This window comes from Capronia epimyces (assembly GCF_000585565.1).
Source record: "Capronia epimyces CBS 606.96 chromosome Unknown aczIQ-supercont1.2, whole genome shotgun sequence".
NCBI lineage: Eukaryota > Fungi > Ascomycota > Eurotiomycetes > Chaetothyriales > Herpotrichiellaceae > Capronia > Capronia epimyces.
In genome coordinates this window covers 927,623-946,108 of record NW_006912905.1, presented here as the reverse complement: position 1 = coordinate 946,108, position 18,486 = coordinate 927,623, and the positions used below count along the sequence as shown (strand labels likewise).

The window sequence follows — 18,486 nt, the reverse complement described above, 5'->3', positions numbered from 1 at the left end:
GTCCATAAGCTAGACAACGTCAGCACCGAGGCAACGAAAGGTAAAAATGTGCACGTGGGAGACATACGGCCCGGATTTCTTCCACCGTGAAGCTATTGAAAAATTGGTCAGCATCATTCACGACAGCACACCGAGGATATCCTGCGGCAGATGAAGGGATGTCCGGTCATGGCACCTGTCCATCGCACTCCGGAGTATCTTGTGCGCTGTACTCGGAGCAAGCCTTCACTTTTCCACATGCTGTCGCAGGTGCCAGTCGGCAGTGAGATGTTTGGGACGGGATTTGGACCTACTTGACCATGTTGGTGGTGTTGCGAGGATATCTGCCTTTGAGGCGGGGTAGGGCGCTCCCTTGAGCTTTGAGATAGGAATCGCGGAGTTGAGGGCTCGCTCAATCTGCTTAGACGCCTGCACTTATCGTCACAGACGAAATAGAGGCGATGAAACGGAGCTTTGAGCTGGCAAGAGCAGGGTTAAAGACTCGGAGGAGGATGCAGGCGGTGGAGTGAGAAATCTCTCTCTTTGCAGTGGGCGGCGCCAAGACCCAGTGATGCTAGTGGGCTGTCAGTGACTGTGCAGTTGCAGTCGCAGTCGCAGTATTATTTAGTCCGACGCTGGGTGATCTGTGAAGTCCCCGGTCACAGTCACAGCCCCGCCGGGGATTGTGTGGTCTTATCTCCGGTCGTAGCCCTGCACTGCTCTTCCACTGCACCTCCGTACTCGTACTCGGTGACTGTTATTACGGTACTCCAGCCACGGGCCCGCCCGATTGAGTTTACACAGAGGTGACAGACATGCCACTTTTGATGTCTACTATACTACTATACCATGGCCTCCGAGTTGGCCGCCTGGTCTCGAGCAACAGTCCCGTCGAGAAGGATTCAAGGCACGGATCGCCCTACTTGAACACGAAGACTGACCTGGACTCACTCTCGACGCATCAACTCCAACCATCCTCGACTGACTGGATACGTATGACGATAGTATTGTACGCAGATGTACTCTGTACAATGAATATTATGTATATATATCTCTTGTTCTTCGCACAGTACTATTAATTTGGCCTTTCCCAACCCCAACAAATGCCCACGAACGCCGCCGCCATGCACTATCACTACTGTAAGTCTTGAAGAAACATCAACTCGCCCCAAGAATCCGGGCATATGCATCCTCGACTTCTCTCGCAATCTCCAATAGCGACACAATCGCTATGGAATGCGTCGCTTCTGGAAGCTTGTCCCTGTTCAGCCCTATCCATTCCAACGGTGGCGTAGCTTCCCCCATGTCGCGGAGCTGAGGCGTGTCGATGATGGGAGGCTCCAGTGGGACGTACGTGAACTTGGACTGCGGTACGTTGACCACCGCGGTGATCCTCTCTTGACCGCCGTTCTCCCCGTTGCCGACGGGTTCTGCAGTGATCTTGACAGCAGATGGTGGTAACGGCTTCCCAAGCCGCTGAGCCAGAGCTCGTGAATGAGTTTGCCACATGCCCCGGATAAAGCTGATACGGGCGTAATTCCATCCCACGTCAACCTTGCCTTCGAAAATGCTTCGGAAGATGTATTCGATCACGTTCGAATCCGCCCTTTGCCAGGTTTCCATGGATGCAACGAGCCGCGGAACCTTGACGATGGTGCCTCCCCGGGCTGTCGTGGCCCTCTCAATAACATCGGGCACAGAAACCTCGCTGAGTGCCCTCGTGGTGGCCTGGTTCACGTTGGAGAGCGCGACCCTGAGCTGGCCGAGAGTCATTCCCAAGCCGCTGTGGGTGTTGCCCTCGGTCGGCGCCACGGCAAACCGTGCTTGGATTTCGGTCGCCTCCACCTTCAGAATTTGATTATCAAAGAATGTATTGGGAAAGGCACCCAGGTCCACGGCTTGCAGTGTGATAACGACATCCGTGTGCAGGCCAAACGTGCCCCTGCTCATGGGCTGTTGTTTGGAAAGGGGGTCTGCCAGGGGAGCCGTCCAGGTGCTCGAAGGAAAGACGGACCTTCGGCGCAGGAACTTGTCCATGTCATGTAGGGATGTTTGGTATGCTTCTTGCTTCTCCTGCACCAGTCGTTCAAACGCCTGGACCAGGGCAAAGGTCTGTGCTGCGGTGGCCGTGGTGCAGAACACTTGAACTTTACCGCCGTCGACAATTCCGACCAGGCGATCACCTTCGATGCCCTCACCTTGTCGCACGTTGTACATCAGAAATTCGAAGGACGAAATGTCGGCGACGGCAAAAGGCTGATAGTCGAACGCGGCCTTGACTCGGAGGTGTTCGAAACCGACGGATGCTAGCACGATCGGAGCCCGTTTCTTTGCTGTCGTGTCTTCCGGCCAGCGAATTGATGTGCGGGCACGCATGTTCTCCAGCTCAACAAATCCACTCATCCTTCCAACGCTATCGATGCCCACTCGATCAAATCCCACGCACAAGTTCTGCTCGGAATCATTGCTCTTCTTCGACGAGGCCCAGAGCCGGGAAATAGTGAAGACCGATTTCCCCAGTCCCTGTCCCAGGTCTACCTGCAGCTTGACCTCCTGCACTGAAACAATGACGTGCCAGGGCAAGGTGCCTTTGGCGGAAAGCTCCTGGTATCGCTGCATGGCATACGCCTGCTGTTCCTGTGTAGTGGTCGCAGGGGCGCTGGGTTTGGACTGGCTGCGTAGCTCGGCCGGGTACCAAATCTCGCGGAAAAGAAGAAAGTCTTGCACCTGCTTGGCGTTGATATCTGTCTTCATAGGGCTGATGTTGAGGACGGCTGAGATTCCCGCGGTCGCGCTCACATGCTTGCTGTTCATGAAAGACATGGTGATTGTATCGACTTCAAAATTGGCCGTCGACTCTCGGGAGTACACGTGTTGGACTGATGCCTCCAGCTTGTTGAACGTCGTCAAAATGGCGAAGAAGCGTTCCTGATCAGGTGCTGACACCGTGTTGACCGTAACAAAAATGTCTGCACACCTTGCTGTTGCTGCAACTCTTGCGATAGGTTGACAGCTGAGACTGAATTCTTGTCGTTGGATATAGAGTCCGGCGTTCAATTTGCACCGTCCCAAGATAGCTGTGGGGTTGGCACTATCTACTGTCATCTCCGCGTGGAGGGGAGCGGATTCTGCTTGCGATCGAGATTTTTCGCCCTCGGTCTCCCTCTCGCCCATGATTTCTTTGATGCTGGACGAGATCTCGAGTATGAGAGGGACGACGGTGGGGTACAGGGTATTGGATGAGGCTGCAACCTTGACTTCGGTACTGAAGGTGGGATCCTCCACGCCGACATCTTTGTACTCAACTTTGAGGGCTACACCAGGTGATTGAAGGACGGCCGACGAAGCATGATCCCCTTGCACGACTTGCCCATACCGTCCCGCGCGGGATCTCTTTTCACCTTTCAGAAAGGAGAATACTGAGCTCTGCTGACGTCCTTCGGCACGGGGTGAGATATGGACGACCGCCCCTGCAAAATCCGCGTCCACCAAAAGAGAAGCCAGCCGTTTCCCTCCTAAAAGATTGAGCCGGCCCGGATGGGGCGTCTGCGGACTGGTCTCGCAGATAAACGTCCCATTTCGCAACTCTCTGCTTGTGTGGGCAAGAGATATTTGCAAGGCGTGAGCTGGGATTACAAAATCGGAGGCAAGTCGAATATCTAGCGCCTTTCCTTTGGCGTGAAATGCGAGCCGTCGGTCATGTTTTGTCGAGAGGTAGGCAGCTCCAAAAACAATCTCAGGCAGTAAAGCTGAATTGGCTGTTCGCTGGGTTGGATACTCAGACTGCGACTGAGGCACGATCTGCAATTGCGTATCGAGAATTGAAAGCCGGGCAGTACCTTCTTGCCGGGTTTGAAGATCAACCCTACGAATCGAAAATACCAGATCCTGTACCTGACGACTCGGCGAAAGCACAGTGCTCCTCGGCATATTCCACCGGAGAATTATGTTCTCAAGGTCGACCGCGTAGGTCGAATCGTAGAGAGCGGACGAAGGTGGTCCATGACTGGAATTTGTCTCGAGGCTTGCGTCCATGTGCTCCTTGGGTTTCAGTCGTTCCGTGATTCCAGCAGTGGTCATTCTTCGGAGTTGTCGAATATTGTCTGCATCATCAGCTAGCTTGATAGACTTGATACGCTCTTGTAAGAATGCCACAATATCAATCGCCAGTGTGGCAGTGTTCTCGAAGAGGTCAACGCTGATTCTGTCGCTCCATGTCCGGTAAACATGAACTTTACCAGCTTTCCCCTCCGTTTCTGTTTTGCCCGAAGCCTTGAGACCTACGATGCATCTTCCAACATTCACTCTGTCATGTTCCGTTGTACGGTACACGGCCAGCCCCACGCCTCGGGAGTTAAGAATAAATTGCGGCTGTTCGTGGATAGACTCGGGGTCATCTGTTTCGTTGTGAATGAAGACCGAAGTGCCCTCGAGCTTGAGTTCCATCTCGGCAGTGTAATCTTGGTCTTCCCGGACCGCTGGAGCACTCATATGAATCTTGATCCCCGCAAGCGTACCATGGATGGCGAAGCGAAGCAGGAGTGTAGCCTCACTTGTATGCTCATTTTGGGGCTTAGTTTTACCCTCGGTCACCTGCTCCAGAGAAGCTTGCAATTGTTGAGCTGCTCTCTTTATTTTGGGTATAATCTGTATGACTCCGGGTTGGTTCAAGGCGTCAAAGCAAGCTCGTATGCCGGCAGCTTCCAGATTCACTTGCTCCAGTGTACCGCGAGCCCGAACTCCGATTACACTGGCCGTTTTGCGTACAGACAGCCCCCCATTCATAGCCGGCATCTTCAAGATCGACAAATTCCCTTGGGAGCCCTTGTTGGGTACCTCAAACGAGTGCTCATGCTCTTTGATATCAAAGTTGATGTCGTGTCCACCGTCTGCTCGGGGAAAGATAGATGTCCGCGCTACGGGGCCGGCGATTGCATAGCGAAGAGATGGAACAACAGCAAATGTCAATCTGTAATCGTCCAAAAACATGGCAACATGGAGGACAAGGTCCAACTGTTTGCTGGATGGCGGGACTTGCACGCCATTTTCGCCGCTCTTTGGGATGTCATCAATCAATGTGATGATCTCGCGGACCTCGTCATGAACAACTGAATCCATCACCGTGAGGAGCTTCACGACGTCTTCCTTCATTTCAAACCGATATTTATGCGACGCTGCGCAGAGTTGTACAATCGTCTTCTGCTTCTGCTTCTGCGGAGAAGTTGGAGATTGTGGCCGAATTGAGGCGTATACCTTGGGCGAGCGAAGACGCCAAACGAGCAGAGTACGAGAGTGGCCTTTGATTCTTGACATGGCGGTGTTTGCAGCCAATGTGAACGAAGAAATCGTCGGCGCTGAGCCGCCTGTATCAAATGAAATCGCCCCCCGGAAGCTTTCGGCTCCCCACTTCAGCTTGAGATTGACCGTTGTCAAGAAAATAGATGCAGCATCGCTCCCTACCGCCACTGTAAACTGTGTCCTCGTCGCTGGGGTTGTGGTTCTTGCATTCTTGGGCCGGTTGACTTTGGGGCTTCCCACAGCAAGGGGATTACCCAGTTCGACAATCTGGCGGACTAGATGTACTAGAGCCCAGTTGAGATGTAAGGAGGTATCTGCGAGATAAGCCTGAATGACGACTTGTTGAATGTTCCTGTCCGCTCCAGCAGTGACCGTCGAAGGATGTACGAAGATATTGAAGTCAAGCCCTAGCAGCGCTAAGTCACTTTGTCGGGGCCCTGGGTCCAAGACAACACCAATCTTTCCTACTAAGATTTCGGATTGCACAACCAGTCTGCTTTCAGGTCGCTCTGATGTTCGAGTAGCGGGATTTTCGAACAATGAACTCATGATCGGAACTTTGTCTCGTGCATAATCCCAACCTCTCCACTGTTCGAAAGAAGATAGTACTTGTCTTCGAGCAGGGTCCGTCAATTCCAGGTCCTCGCAACTGCATTCGTTAAAGGCGTCGTGGCGTCTCTTTTCGACGGTAGAGAAGATGTATCGTAGCCGAGAAATAATCTTCCAGGAATCAGTCAAACGGACATGCTTGTCAGCACTTCGGAGGACGTAAGAAGGTCGCATGAGGAATACTGGGTCTGACACAGACGAGCCAGCTTGGGCCAGATGGTATATGAGATGTCGTGTTTTGGGGCTTTGGTCGAGCTCTGCGAATGCAGCGGCAATGCGATCGACCATCGAGTAGGTTCTTTGTATGAGGCTGGCCATATGTACCAGTTGTTCAGCCCAAAGGACAAGATCGAAATTGCTCACTTGTAACCTGGAATTCATCTCCTCTTTCAATGATAGCCAGAAGCCAATGTTATGTAGAGCTGATTCAGCGTGGGCAGCTCCTTTCCCCGGACTGGACGCATCGTCAGTAACAGATAAAGTGAGGCTGTCAATTGAGCCGTATGCCAGATGCCCATGAGACCGAATAGCCTCCGATCGCGCGTCACCCTTTGGGTGGATAGTGCGGTACATGACTCGACTGCCAGCGAATTTGACATCATACTGATCTTCGGAAGGTGGACCAAAATCTTGAACACCTGGTAAGCTGTTGACCAACCTCACGTGTACCAGTGGGACCTCTACTGCGAAATCCATGACATGGCCTTGAATTTCATGTCGCTGAATTTCCAAGATCCGCTTCACCACGGCGATTTGCAGTTTATCAAGATGGTCTATTGCGTGTTCCTCATTCAGCTCACGAATCAGCTGTCCAATAGACAGAAATAAGGCAGGGGTGCAAAAGCCGACCAAGCCACTGTCGAGCATGCAGAGAAGACCATTGTGAGGGGCGTTCTTGAATTCAGAGCTCTGCGAATCAGGGTTGTTGCTCCTTCGTGGTAATAACAACTGACCGTCTCGGGATCCGGGGGACATGTCTGGCATTTTTGTAAGATCTGGTTGCACATCGTGCAAACTGAAGTGTGGAGCAGCCCAAGGACTAGCGAAAGTCACTAATGCTGGATGCGAATCGCGATCTTGAGAACGATCTCTTCCTCCGTAGTCACCCAGGTCGTCCTCAGGACGATGAAACGGCACATCCAAACATGTTTTTGAAGGCGTTGATCCATACAGACCTCGGCCTGATAGTGGACTAGGTCGCTCGATGTTATCGTTGTTTGCACACGGTCCCTTCTTGGGGAGAGTGGAAGGGCTTGATAAAAATGAGTTTTGGCGGTGTGCAGCACGTCTGCGAGCCTTTTGTCCTGTTGTATCCGAGAAGGGTATTTGTTCGACTTTGCTAATAGGTTCGGGCATAAGCGGCAGTGGCATACTCGGCGGATCACGAGCCCATTCCGCCTTTCGGTTGTTTGGTGGATACTGTTTCTGGGACCGCAGAAGGAAGTCTGCCCGGTGAGTTCGTTGATCATGATAAAAAATATGCTGTTGCTGCAGGGCTCGAGTCTGCGAGAGATCATCTGTCTTGTCAAGCATGCCAATCCTCAAAGAGGTCTGAAAGCACGCGAATGTCTCCACAGGGGTTGACCCTCGGTCATGGGACCGAAGAGCTGATGTATGGTCTACGGCTGCAAGCAATATTCGCGGGATATTTACTCGCATCCTCTTCGCAAAGTGGGAGTCAGCCCAGTCACCAAACGAGATATCCGAGGTGGAAAGCTCCAGTAGAAAAGCAGAACCACCAGCAACCAACCATAGACGCAAACTGGCAATGTTTGCTCTGAGGAAAATCACATCGTGGACGACCGACTTTTGAAATGGTGGCAAAGAATTCTCATGATCGTCCAGGGTATAGCTGAACGCCATAATTGAGTGTAATAGTGTTTGAACGAACTTGGAAGAGCATTCGCCGGTCACTTCTCCAACGTTGAAGTCCCAGTTACAGACATAGGTCGGTTCCGTTGGGGGTGCCCCAAAGAGTCGGTGCCCGTAGACTGCGACGCCGTCAATGAACAATTGACAGTTCGTTATCTCACTGGCTGCACCCGTCTCGTGCTTAGAAATCGACTCGAGAGAGACTTCTAGCGGACTCGAGTTGACCTGCAAGTCCATGTAATAGTTCGTGAAGCGCATGTCCGCCTCCACGAGGAGGATATCCACTCGGACATTCTCCCTTTGCGAGTAGATGTGGGCGGGCATAAGCACACAAGAGCTATCTGCTCGTACAGTCAGAATAACATCGAGGTCGTTCTCTTTCTTGGTTCCGAGGCGTGAGCCGTGATCCTCGTGGCCTGCAAGCATATTTTGATACTCCTCCAATGTTCTGAAGTGCAAGTGTTCGCCAAAGTAGTTTTCTTTGACGTTCATAAAGTAGCGGATCAGGTACCCGTGCAAGAAGAATTTGGGAGCATAGCCCGTGATCGTCATGAAAAGCGAATCCGTCAAGCTCGGTGAGATGGCGGAGTAGTAGTTGTAAGAGCCTTCGAGGTTAAGCTGTTTCAAGGTGGCCATTGTCGAATCCTCAGCCAGAGTATCTAAGGTGTTCCAGACGGGGGTGATCAACTCTAAAGAGGCGTTATGACCTTCGGCAAGAAACGTGACGCTGCTCTGGCGGGGAGAGAAGTACTGCAAGGGGACATCAACATCGCCATTCAGCTGTTGGAATCCAAGCACGAGAAATGCATTTTCTTCCAGGTCACAAGGGCTATCGATGATATTGTAATCGTTCGCGTTGAGATAGAGTTTCAGGTCTGGGAAACGCAAATGCAATCGATAGATGAAAGGTACAAAGGTCATGTAATCAGGCTTTTGTCCAGCGGTGAAGTCGCCTATCAGATCGGTCAGTAAGAACATGTGGTCTCTGAGAAGGAACATCTCCATAGCGTTAGTCTCGACGTCGAAGGTCCAGGTATGAAGACTGTTCCACACTAAAGGGTTGGACAGGTCGCATGAGACTTTTTGCGATCGACAACGCCAAAGCAAGGCGTGGTTCACACTGGAGGTGGCTGTGGTATCCCGGAGGTCGAGACGCAGTTGATTTCTGTAACCCTCTTGGCGCGCAACCATGTCCATCTCGTAGCGCACCGTCGAATCTTGCCCAGCTGATACAGATAGCCAGCCAAAAGGCCGCACGTCAGGGCCAAGCTTGGTCTTCTGTGATCGGCGGAAGCGAAAGTGCCTTTTCTCTCTTTGTTTTCGTAGAGCGGCTGCCTCCTTTACAGTATGGGCTCGTCCTCTCCACTGCCAGTCCTTGGATCGCTCCCTGGTCGGCACACGAAGGGTAACTTCATCCTCGAGGTCAACGCGGATCAACATCACCGTGCTGACTCGCGATTCACCGATCTGTAGTGGAGATGCCGGAGTGGCAGACCGGTATGAGTTTGGAAGGAATGCAGTCTGAATTTCGGCGCGAAGACGATCTGCCCACGGACCGTAATTGACCTGGCCACCTTTGACGGCCAAATCGAGACCGTATGCAGGAGGGCTAGACAGGTTGACCGGGTCGAAATCCGGCGTTACCAGTAGGTTCGAGTTTTGTTCCGTGACCTTTCCTGGCATATCCCAGTAAAAATTCAAGTGAACTGCGGGCGAGTCAAGAATCTGGGAGAACCTGGCGTAGTCCACATGAGACCAGCCTTCATGATCATCGCGCTCATCCTCGTCCATATAACGTCCCAGGCCGTGCCATGACCTATTGTCTTCCTGAAAGTCGTCGTACATATAGTGCATCTTTCTTTCAGCCGTCTGAGAAGCTGTGGTTCTTATAGATCCTTTCGAACTGCCGAGACCGGGAAGAAGGCGTTTAAGGCCATGGAACAGGCGGCCTATCCGACGAGTCCAGCCAAAGTCCAAGAGCCACCAGCGACGTGGCCGTCTCAGGGACTCTGCTGCAGAGACAACCCTTTCCGCAGCGGCGAGCTGAGACCGACGGTAGTTGGGATTGGGTCTCATCTCGACTTTGGGGTGATCAATGTCGAAATCGAACACTTGTCGAAATATGTCCGACGGCCCCGCAGCTGCCGCATCAATGTGACCTTTGGCAGTTGCAAAGGTCGAGACAACGAGTGCTCTCGTGTGTTCATTTCCAAGGGTGATTGCACCTTTGGAGCATTCAACAGCGATCGGGAGCATTCGGATGAGAAGTGAGTGGAAGGAGGAAATATGGGCTGCACATTCGTCTGGGTTTGAGGCAACGGTGGTGAACGTGTCGACCCGTTCTATCGGAACCCGGTCGTCACATGGTTCAACGACTCGATCAATCTTTTCCGTGGACAACCTGGTCTCGGAAGTATCGCTGGCAGAGGCAACCTTTGACCATAGACTCGTCCTTCCTCTGCGGTGGTGAAGCTTCCCATGTCTGCTTTCGGGCTCGTGGCCAGTCGCATGGGTCTCGGAGCAGGTCTCCTCTTCGCCTTGCACCCCCGACGCGTCCTTCAGGATGTCTTCGTAAACCGGTGTGCGGTTATATACGAACCACTCCAAGCCGGACATGTTGATTGCGACGCGGGCTTCCGATGTATCGGCTTGTTTCGCCCTCCCCAGCTCTTGGTCTCCCATTGACTGCTTGGACGGGAGAGAGCCATCCGCCGTCGACTCTTTCCCCTCCGTCTCCCAGCTAGCTTGCTCATCGAAGGCCGTGAGATCGACTTGACGTGTGGTTCGGAGCCAGTACCTCCAAGTGATGTAGCCATTCTGGATCAAAACAGTCTCGTTCTCGCCATGATAGCGGATACCTTTGAAGAAGATTCTACCCGCTAGAAAGGACAGTTGCAAAGCCTGAATATCGATCCAGACCCGGTACTTATGCCACGTAAAGGCTCGGAGACCGTACGAGACGATGGTCGCAAAGAGACGGTTGAAGTAGAAGAGGAAGAACAGGGCGAGACAGGAACAGGTGGCGAGTTCGACGAACCATGTCCTTGGAGATGTCAGCGTACAGGCGCAAGGGGGAAGCCGTGGTTCTATTACCAATTGAAAGAAGTGTCCTTCGAGATAGGGCGTCCAACAAGGTCAGCCAGGTCGGACATGATGATCGGGCTGGGCGAGGTGCAAGGCCTGCTTCATGACTGCACGAAGAGCCTGGACGGGAAGACCACAAGCAATGCCCACAGAATGCGCCCACAGCACGGGGAGAGGCTGTTCACCGTTCTACATTAGGTGAAGTAGTTGGCCGCAGAGAGCGAAGCAGGTGAAGACTGGATACGAAGTTCAATTAGTGGACAAAAACACCAGCACAGAGTCGGTGCATGCTCCGTACTCCGTATGTAGTGTAATTCCCCGCAGGCTTCCACTTGATCGGCGTCATTTTCTAGATCGCGTTCGATGTCCACATCCACGCTACTCTCATGTGCCACGGTCCCTTGTTTCCCACTGCCGCCAGCCTGCAAACCCTGCCACTCCAGACTCTTTCGTCCATGGCCTGATTGCTACGACAATGTCCACAAGCCCTCACTACGGCTGTCCGTAGCTTCCACAGCTACACCATCCTCGATGGCTAGTCCAACAGCCTGGACATCTGACGCCATGATGGACACGACCAGTAGTGGCGGAACAGGCAACAGACTTACCAGGGTGACCATCATTCTTGCGGGAGTTGCTTCGCTGGTTGCTACTTTGCTCTCGCTGCTGTACGTGTCTCTATCGAGCGGGCTCGATGGCTACTGACAGGATGATAGGTCAATATGGCTCCAGGCGAAGAACTACAGAAAGCCTTTGCTCCAACGATACGTTATTCGGATCCTCCTTATGGTCCCTATCTACTCGGCCGCCTCCTGGGCTTCGATCGTGTCGTTGAAGGCCGCATTCTACCTCGACCCCCTGCGGGATATCTATGAAGCATTCACTATATACACCTTCCTACAACTACTCGTCAACTTTCTCGGCGGCGAGCGAGCGCTGATCATAATGATGCATGGAAGGCCGCCCGTGTCGCATCCATGGCCGATTAACCTCTACTTCTCCAAAGTCGACATATCCGATCCGCACACGTTCCTTGCCATCAAGAGGGGCATTCTGCAATATACATGGCTCAAGCCCATTCTCAGTGTAGCCACCATCATTCTGAAGCTCACTGGCACATACCAAGAAGGGTATATCGGGCTGAACTCGGGCTACCTGTGGGTAGGCATTGTGTACAATCTCAGCGTGACTGTGAGCTTGTACTCTTTGGCCATGTTCTGGGTCTGTATGCACGAGGATCTGAAGCCCTTTCGGCCAATGCCAAAATTCCTGTGCATCAAGCTTATCATCTTTGCTTCCTATTGGCAAGGTTTCTTCCTTTCCATTCTACAATTCTTGGGGGCCATCCCCAGCGACGTACCAGGATACACAGCGGACAACCTGGCCGCTGCTATTCAGGACGCATTGATCTGTTTTGAACTGCCGATCTTTGCCGTTGCCCATTGGTACGCTTTCTCATGGCACGATTATGCCGACGTCACGATTTCTGCAGCACGTATGCCCGTCAAGTATGCGCTGCGGGATGCATTTGGCGTCCGAGATTTGATCGAAGACACGAAAGAGACATTTCGAGGCAAGCAGTACGATTACAGAACCTTTGATTCGAGCAACAACGTCATTGCGCACGAGGAATCCCATTCCCGTGTCGCCAGGATGATGGATGGCATGAGATACGAAAGAGGAGGAAAGGGAAAGTATTGGATACCGAAGCCCCAAGCCGCCAACAGCCGAACGCCATTGCTATCGAAAGATGGCTCGTCAAGACCTCCTGCCCCCGAAGCAAGGGGCCACGCCCACGACTACCGAGCGACTGATCCTGACTGGGAGATTGGACTAGACCCAGAAGACGAGAGACTGTACAGCAACGCTCGAGCATTGGAGTTTGGCGATTGGAACGTAGGTGGTTTCCTTCCTTTAATCAACCCCATGGCCGTCAGCTGACCACCTTCTGTTCACAGTACCCAGTGATTACAGCGCACGAAGCTCGACGTGAAGACTGGCTACACCGGGATCCCCACCTTCTCACGACCTCGACTAACCGCAATCTCTTCCAACCTACACGGGACCACAGGACCCGACGGCGCAGCGAAATCCACCACAACATCCAGAAGGGCAAGAACCGCAGCACCTCTCCCTCTGTACGCTCAAACTCGGTCGACCCACCTCCCGCCCCGGGCGCCATCGAAACAAAGCTCAAGCGGGAGCATTCGCCTGCTGGCTCAGGGAAGTCCGACCAAAGCCAGCTTGTCGACCTCATTGTTGAAGACACCGAGGCAGAAGAAGCAGAGCGTGTGCGTGCAAGGAAAGAAGGGAGCGACGCTTGGAATCGCGGCCAGCACCGGCACTTTGTGCGCACATATAGTATTGACGCTGAAGCGCCCGAAGGCCAGGAGATTCGACAGGGCTGGGACCCCGCCGACATCCCCGCGAAGCAGCCGCCGCCGGAACACGCGGTGAGCGACGACCAGGAGAATTACGACGACAGCGATGCTGGGTCCAAGCACGGTCAGTCGTCTAGTCAGAATAGTGCAAACGGAAGGTACGGGAGTTTGATCGAAGAAGACAATGTCTGGGATCGAACGTGAAAGCCAAAGCGTGTGCTTTTTCTTCTTTTGCCATCAGCAGGGTTATGATCGATGCATCCAACATACGGTCCGGCCATGGAGGCTCTGGTCACCATTGTATCCATATGAGGGGGAAGGAAGGCTGGGTTCCGGCGTCTAGTAATCAAGAAAACATCTTTGCGTTCCTGGCAATGAGAGCGTTCAAGCGAGTAATCAAACACACCAGCCACTACTAGGTGCCTACCAGCCATGCAGTCACATTTCTCACTCATAATATGATATGTTTATAGATTCAGTTCATGAGGGGCAGCTGATGATACACAGTACGAGTAGAGATTACCTTGGTTTGGCGCATGACTCTATGACTCTATACAACGCATTCATTCGTCCCGGGCGATGCGATTGGAAAGTGAAGACGATTGAACATTGTTGACGTCTATGCATGCAGATTGCCCCGTCTATCGTAAGCATCTCTATCGTAGCACGAGTCTATCCTTGCCACTCCTGCAGTAGGTATCTAGGTACTAGGTAAGGCAGTGGTGTCCGGAAAAGACTCGCAGAATCACCCTCGTACCGACTATTCAAATCGTGACGTGACGCGTTCCGTTTTGTGATCCTCAACTCCGAACTCATCCTCGTTCTGTGCCTATGCGCCACTGTCCGATATGCTTTGAACAAAAGAAAAACGTTGAATCACGCAGACGGGATGTTGCCCTCGTCGCCTGGTGTCTAGTCGTCTTCATCGGAGAAGACCTCCTCGCCCCTCTTGCGGCGGGCCATTCTGTCCTTCTTCTTCTTTCTCAGCTCAGAAGAAGTCAGCTTCTTCGCTTTCTTGTTGCCTTCAATCTTGTTGCCCATGGCATCGAACTTTTCCTCCTCATCGTCCTTTTCGGTCAGACGAGGACCACTGCCCTGGCCTTGAACCCAGTTGTGACCTGCGACATCATGTTAGCACTGTACCGAAACAATATCAGGAACTTCGAAACTCACCTGAAGGAGTCATCTTTCCGTTCAAAACGGACCACACTTCACTCGTCAAGCTCTCCGTAAACTCGGCGTTGTGGGAGATGATGACAACACCACCCTCGAATGCCTTGAGAGCCTTGGAGAGGGCGCCCAGCGAATCACGGTCAAGATAGTTGGTGGGCTCGTCGAGCACGATCAAGTGAGGGCGTTGCCATGTGCATGCAGCGAGCACAACCTTGACACGCTGACCGCCAGAGAGACCGCGCATGCGAGAGTGAGAAACCAGTTCGGCATCGAGACCGAAGTTGGCACAGTGCACCTCGATTTCACGTCGAATCAAGGGTCGGAATTGACCGCTGGCCAAAGCCTCCTTCTGATCGACTTCAGCGACCATTTTCTGATGGGAAGCAAGGATCTCGGATCGAGGAATCCAGACGTTATCGGCAGTCATCATGGGAGTCCACTTCTCGTTCTTCTGACCGACATTTTCACCCAGAGCAAAGGAGCACTCGTACTCGTACGAGTTCTTGAACTTTCTACGGGAGTGGATGCCAATAACACGACGTTGAGTGCCTTCGATCTTGTAGATCTTGTCCATGGCTTTCTCGTCATCTTCGGTGACAATCTTGTTTGCACGGTCCATAGTCTCACGGTCCTCACCGGTCTGGAATCGCCACTGAATGTATTCAGATGGAGTCTTGTCGAGGTGGTTATCGATGTGAGCGAAAGCGTGTTGCTTGATGTAGGCGATACGGATGTTCTCGTGCTGGTAGACTTCACCAGAGGTAGGGATAAGTTCACCAGTGAGAACGTTGACAAGCGTGGACTTGCCAGCACCATTGGGGCCAATGACGGCAATTCGAGAACCGAGGGAAACCTGGAACGTGATGTCTGAGATCTGAGGCTTCTCGGTGCCTGGGTATTGGAAGGCCATCTTGCTGACTCGAACAATAGCCTTGGCCTTGGTCTTGACACCTTCGAGGAAACCGGGCTCAGGGAATTTGAATTCCAGCTCAGAGGCACCGAGCTCGAAGTAAGAACGGGCAGATGGCACGCGCCTGGCGAACTCGGTCAGGTTACCACGGTATCTGCGCAGCTTGAAGCGCTCATAGTGAATGACGTGCTGAATGACGTTGTTCAAGAACTTGGAGTCGTGGGAAACAATAATGGACGTGCAAGGTGAGTTGATCAGGTATTGCTCCAGCCAAGCCACGTTCTTGACATCCAGATGGTTGGTAGGCTCGTCGAGCAGCAGGATATCAGGTTCCTCGAAGACCGCACGGGCCAAAGCGAGCTTCATCTTCCAACCACCGGAGAGAGACGTGATCGGGGATTCCAGCTGGGACTGGAGGAAGCCGAATTCAAGGAGCTTGGCTTCGATTTCAGAATAAGGGGTGTCAATGTTAACCTGTCTCAACTTCATCTCGGTCCAGCCGATGACGGAGAGCTCAGTGTCGGCGGCGTCAAGATCGTGCTCAACAAAGACAGTCTTAACCTCGTTTTTCTTGGGGAAGCCCTCGACCTGCTCGTTGTTGATGGCGCGCATCAAAGTAGACTTGCCAGAACCGTTGGGACCCAACAAACCGTAGCGCTGACCACGCTTCAAACGGAGATGGGTCTGGTTGAGCAAAATCTTAGCACCGTAGGCCAAGTTGAACGTGCAGTTGCAGAGATCCTCGCCCTCTTCCTCATCGGCCTCTTCCTCGACCTCTTCCTCGGCGCCGGGGGAGGCGCGTTTCCGAAGTTGCTCAGCAACAGATTGTGCATTAGCCTCGCCGACGATAGTCTTGAGGTATTCGACGGTGTTGGAAACCCAGTCGGCAGTGTCGGTGACCTTCTCGTCGACAAGTTGACCTGCAATAGCAGAAACGTACTCGATGACGGGCTCGGACTTTGAGCTAGTGCCCTTGTGGCTCTGGTCAAGAAGAGACTTCAGGATGGCTGAGACGGTGGAAATTTCGCCAGCAGTAGAAACTTGGGGGGCGGTGCCGTCCTCTTTGACTGCACCGACACGCTTGAGGGTTTCCAGACCTTGCTTGGTCTTCTCACGAGCCTCGGGATCAGCCACGTTCTCGAAGTTCTTGGTCAGAGCAGGCATCAGCTTGGGCAAGAAAGCGGCGACAATCTGAGGATCCTCGACCAGCTTGCACATGTTGTCGACGATGACGGCAGACTTTCGCTTGATGGCAGTCTCACGCTCGGCCAAACCACGCTCAAGCAGAGGGACCATGATGGCCAGAGTGGGCTCATGGACGTCGGTGACGAAAGTGGTGGCACCGAGCAAGTGAATAGTCTCGGGGACGTTCTCGGGCTTAGCGATACACTTGATAAGCTCGGGAATGAATCTCTCGATATCCTTGTTTTCAATCAACTTGCAGACTTTTTCCATTGTGCCATATGCCTTCTTCTTGATTTCGGGCTTGGTGTCCCACATCGACTCAGAGATGATGGGAATGAGCGTAGGGACCAGGAAAGAGAGCTGGGTCGGAGCAGTTTCGACGAGGGCCTCGATGCAGTCGAGACCGGTCATCTTTTCGGGCCATTTCTGGGCGGTAATGATCGAGTTTCGAATGTGGGGGAGGGCGGCCTTGACGGCGTTGGGGTTGATGGCTTTGACAATGGCAAGAGATGCGGCCTGCGCAACGTTCTTGACAGAAACCATCTTGTCACCAACCGCAGCCAGAGTCAGCGGGAGGAGGCTGACTAGGTAGGGCTCAAAACAGGGGGAAATGCTGGAGTGCTCGGCGATAGCCTTGATGCCATCGACGGCACGCTCTCTAACAAGAGCATCTTTCTTGTTGGCCAGTTGCTTCTTGAAAGTTTCGACAGCCTTGAGAGGCACTGCGTGCTCTTCGATGGGGCCGTTCAAGAGGGTGGCAATGTTGATGGCGGCTGCGTTGGCCTCATCTTGGGCCTTTGAAATGGACAATTTTTGTAGCAGTTGCTCGAGGGTGGCGACAGAGTGCTTCGTCTCCTTTTTTGAGGTCTCGGGAGTGGAAGTCATCGTGTCGACAGCGGGCATTATGCAGGGAAAGTTTCGATTGGCGATGATGCGAATGTGTGTTGAGGGAGAATTGATTTCAATCTGACTTGACTTCTGGCGGGAATAAGTCAGGAATGTCAGCGAAACGGCGGTCTAGCGGACGGTGAGAAAAGGGGTGCCGACGGACTGCGCTGTTGACGCAGGTCTCGCTCTAGATGGCGTCTAAAGACAAGGGACAAGAAATGCAAACACTCTATGAAGAGAGATGCAGGGAGGGAGTAGAGAGGGGGTGGATGAGAGTGAAACAGAGGGGAAAGGTGCAGAGGGCGAGGGCCATGGTATTTATTAAATTTTTCGATTCCCTTCGCCAACCCCGAAAAGATTTTTTGTTAGCGCCCCCATCATTCTTTCTTCCACTTCCACCGCCGCCGCCTCAGCCGGGAGCCAGGCAACGCACCCAGCGCACCCAGCGCACCCAACCCAGAGCCCAGATTTTCTCCCGCCACTCACCTGCGAGGCGAGTCTCTCAAACCGTCGCTGTCGCTGTCGCGGTCGCCTCAACCGCCAATCATCAAACTGTCACTCACCGAATCCCTTGTCGATCCTTGCGTCCCTTCTACAGTACGGATAGTGTCTCGATGCGTCCAGAGGGCCCAGAACCCCAGGACACAGATTACCAGTCCGAGAGTCGCTGTCCGGACTGCCTTACGAGCTACAAGTGAGCGACGGGTCCAAATCTGCCTGCGCATCTGTCCATCCGCCACCCCCCAACTTCGACCGTTCGCCTATGCACTGCGGTCCTAAAATCATTGGGCCCCTGTCATTATTATTGGTGTAACAGCCATCAGGATGAACGGAACAGGGCTTAGGGGCTTCTATGCTTTAAACTACGCTTACGCCCACCACGTCAGATCTGGCGTTCTCGCCAGTCTGTATTACTCCTGCTCTGTAGTGCGTACGTCGTAGCACAACTCTAGACGATAAGAGTCCAGGGACATACACCTACCTATCGCCCACAAGAAAAGGAGGATGTTTGATCAGCCCCGACTCCGCCTGTTTCGAACATCTTCAGGCTGACAGACAGCTTAAGCACCGCCCAACGTTCTTCATACTTCACTGGAACAGCTATCT

General features: G+C 53.0%; 3 protein-coding genes across 3 annotated transcripts; 1 reads left to right on the top strand and 2 right to left on the bottom strand.

The window, feature by feature from the left end:
- Positions 1-1,137: 1,137 nt before the first annotated feature.
- Positions 1,138-10,910, bottom strand: A1O3_02159 (uncharacterized protein; the record flags this gene model as incomplete). The annotated part of the gene is made up of 2 exons (XM_007732302.1): positions 1,138-10,801; positions 10,852-10,910. 2 exons carry the CDS (start codon positions 10,908-10,910, stop codon positions 1,138-1,140), a joined length of 9,723 nt encoding a protein of 3,240 aa, XP_007730492.1.
- Positions 10,911-11,406: 496 nt separating this feature from the next.
- On the top strand, positions 11,407-13,427 carry A1O3_02158 (uncharacterized protein; the record flags this gene model as incomplete). Its single annotated transcript, XM_007732301.1, has 3 exons — positions 11,407-11,510; positions 11,559-12,738; positions 12,801-13,427. The coding sequence occupies 3 exons, from the start codon at positions 11,407-11,409 to the stop codon at positions 13,425-13,427; spliced, it is 1,911 nt and encodes a 636-aa protein (XP_007730491.1).
- A 708-nt stretch (positions 13,428-14,135) lies between these two features.
- A1O3_02157 (elongation factor 3) lies at positions 14,136-17,394 on the bottom strand (the record flags this gene model as incomplete). The annotated part of the gene is made up of 2 exons (XM_007732300.1): positions 14,136-14,341; positions 14,397-17,394. The coding sequence occupies 2 exons, from the start codon at positions 17,392-17,394 to the stop codon at positions 14,136-14,138; spliced, it is 3,204 nt and encodes a 1,067-aa protein (XP_007730490.1).
- Between the last annotated feature and the right edge of the window lie 1,092 nt (positions 17,395-18,486).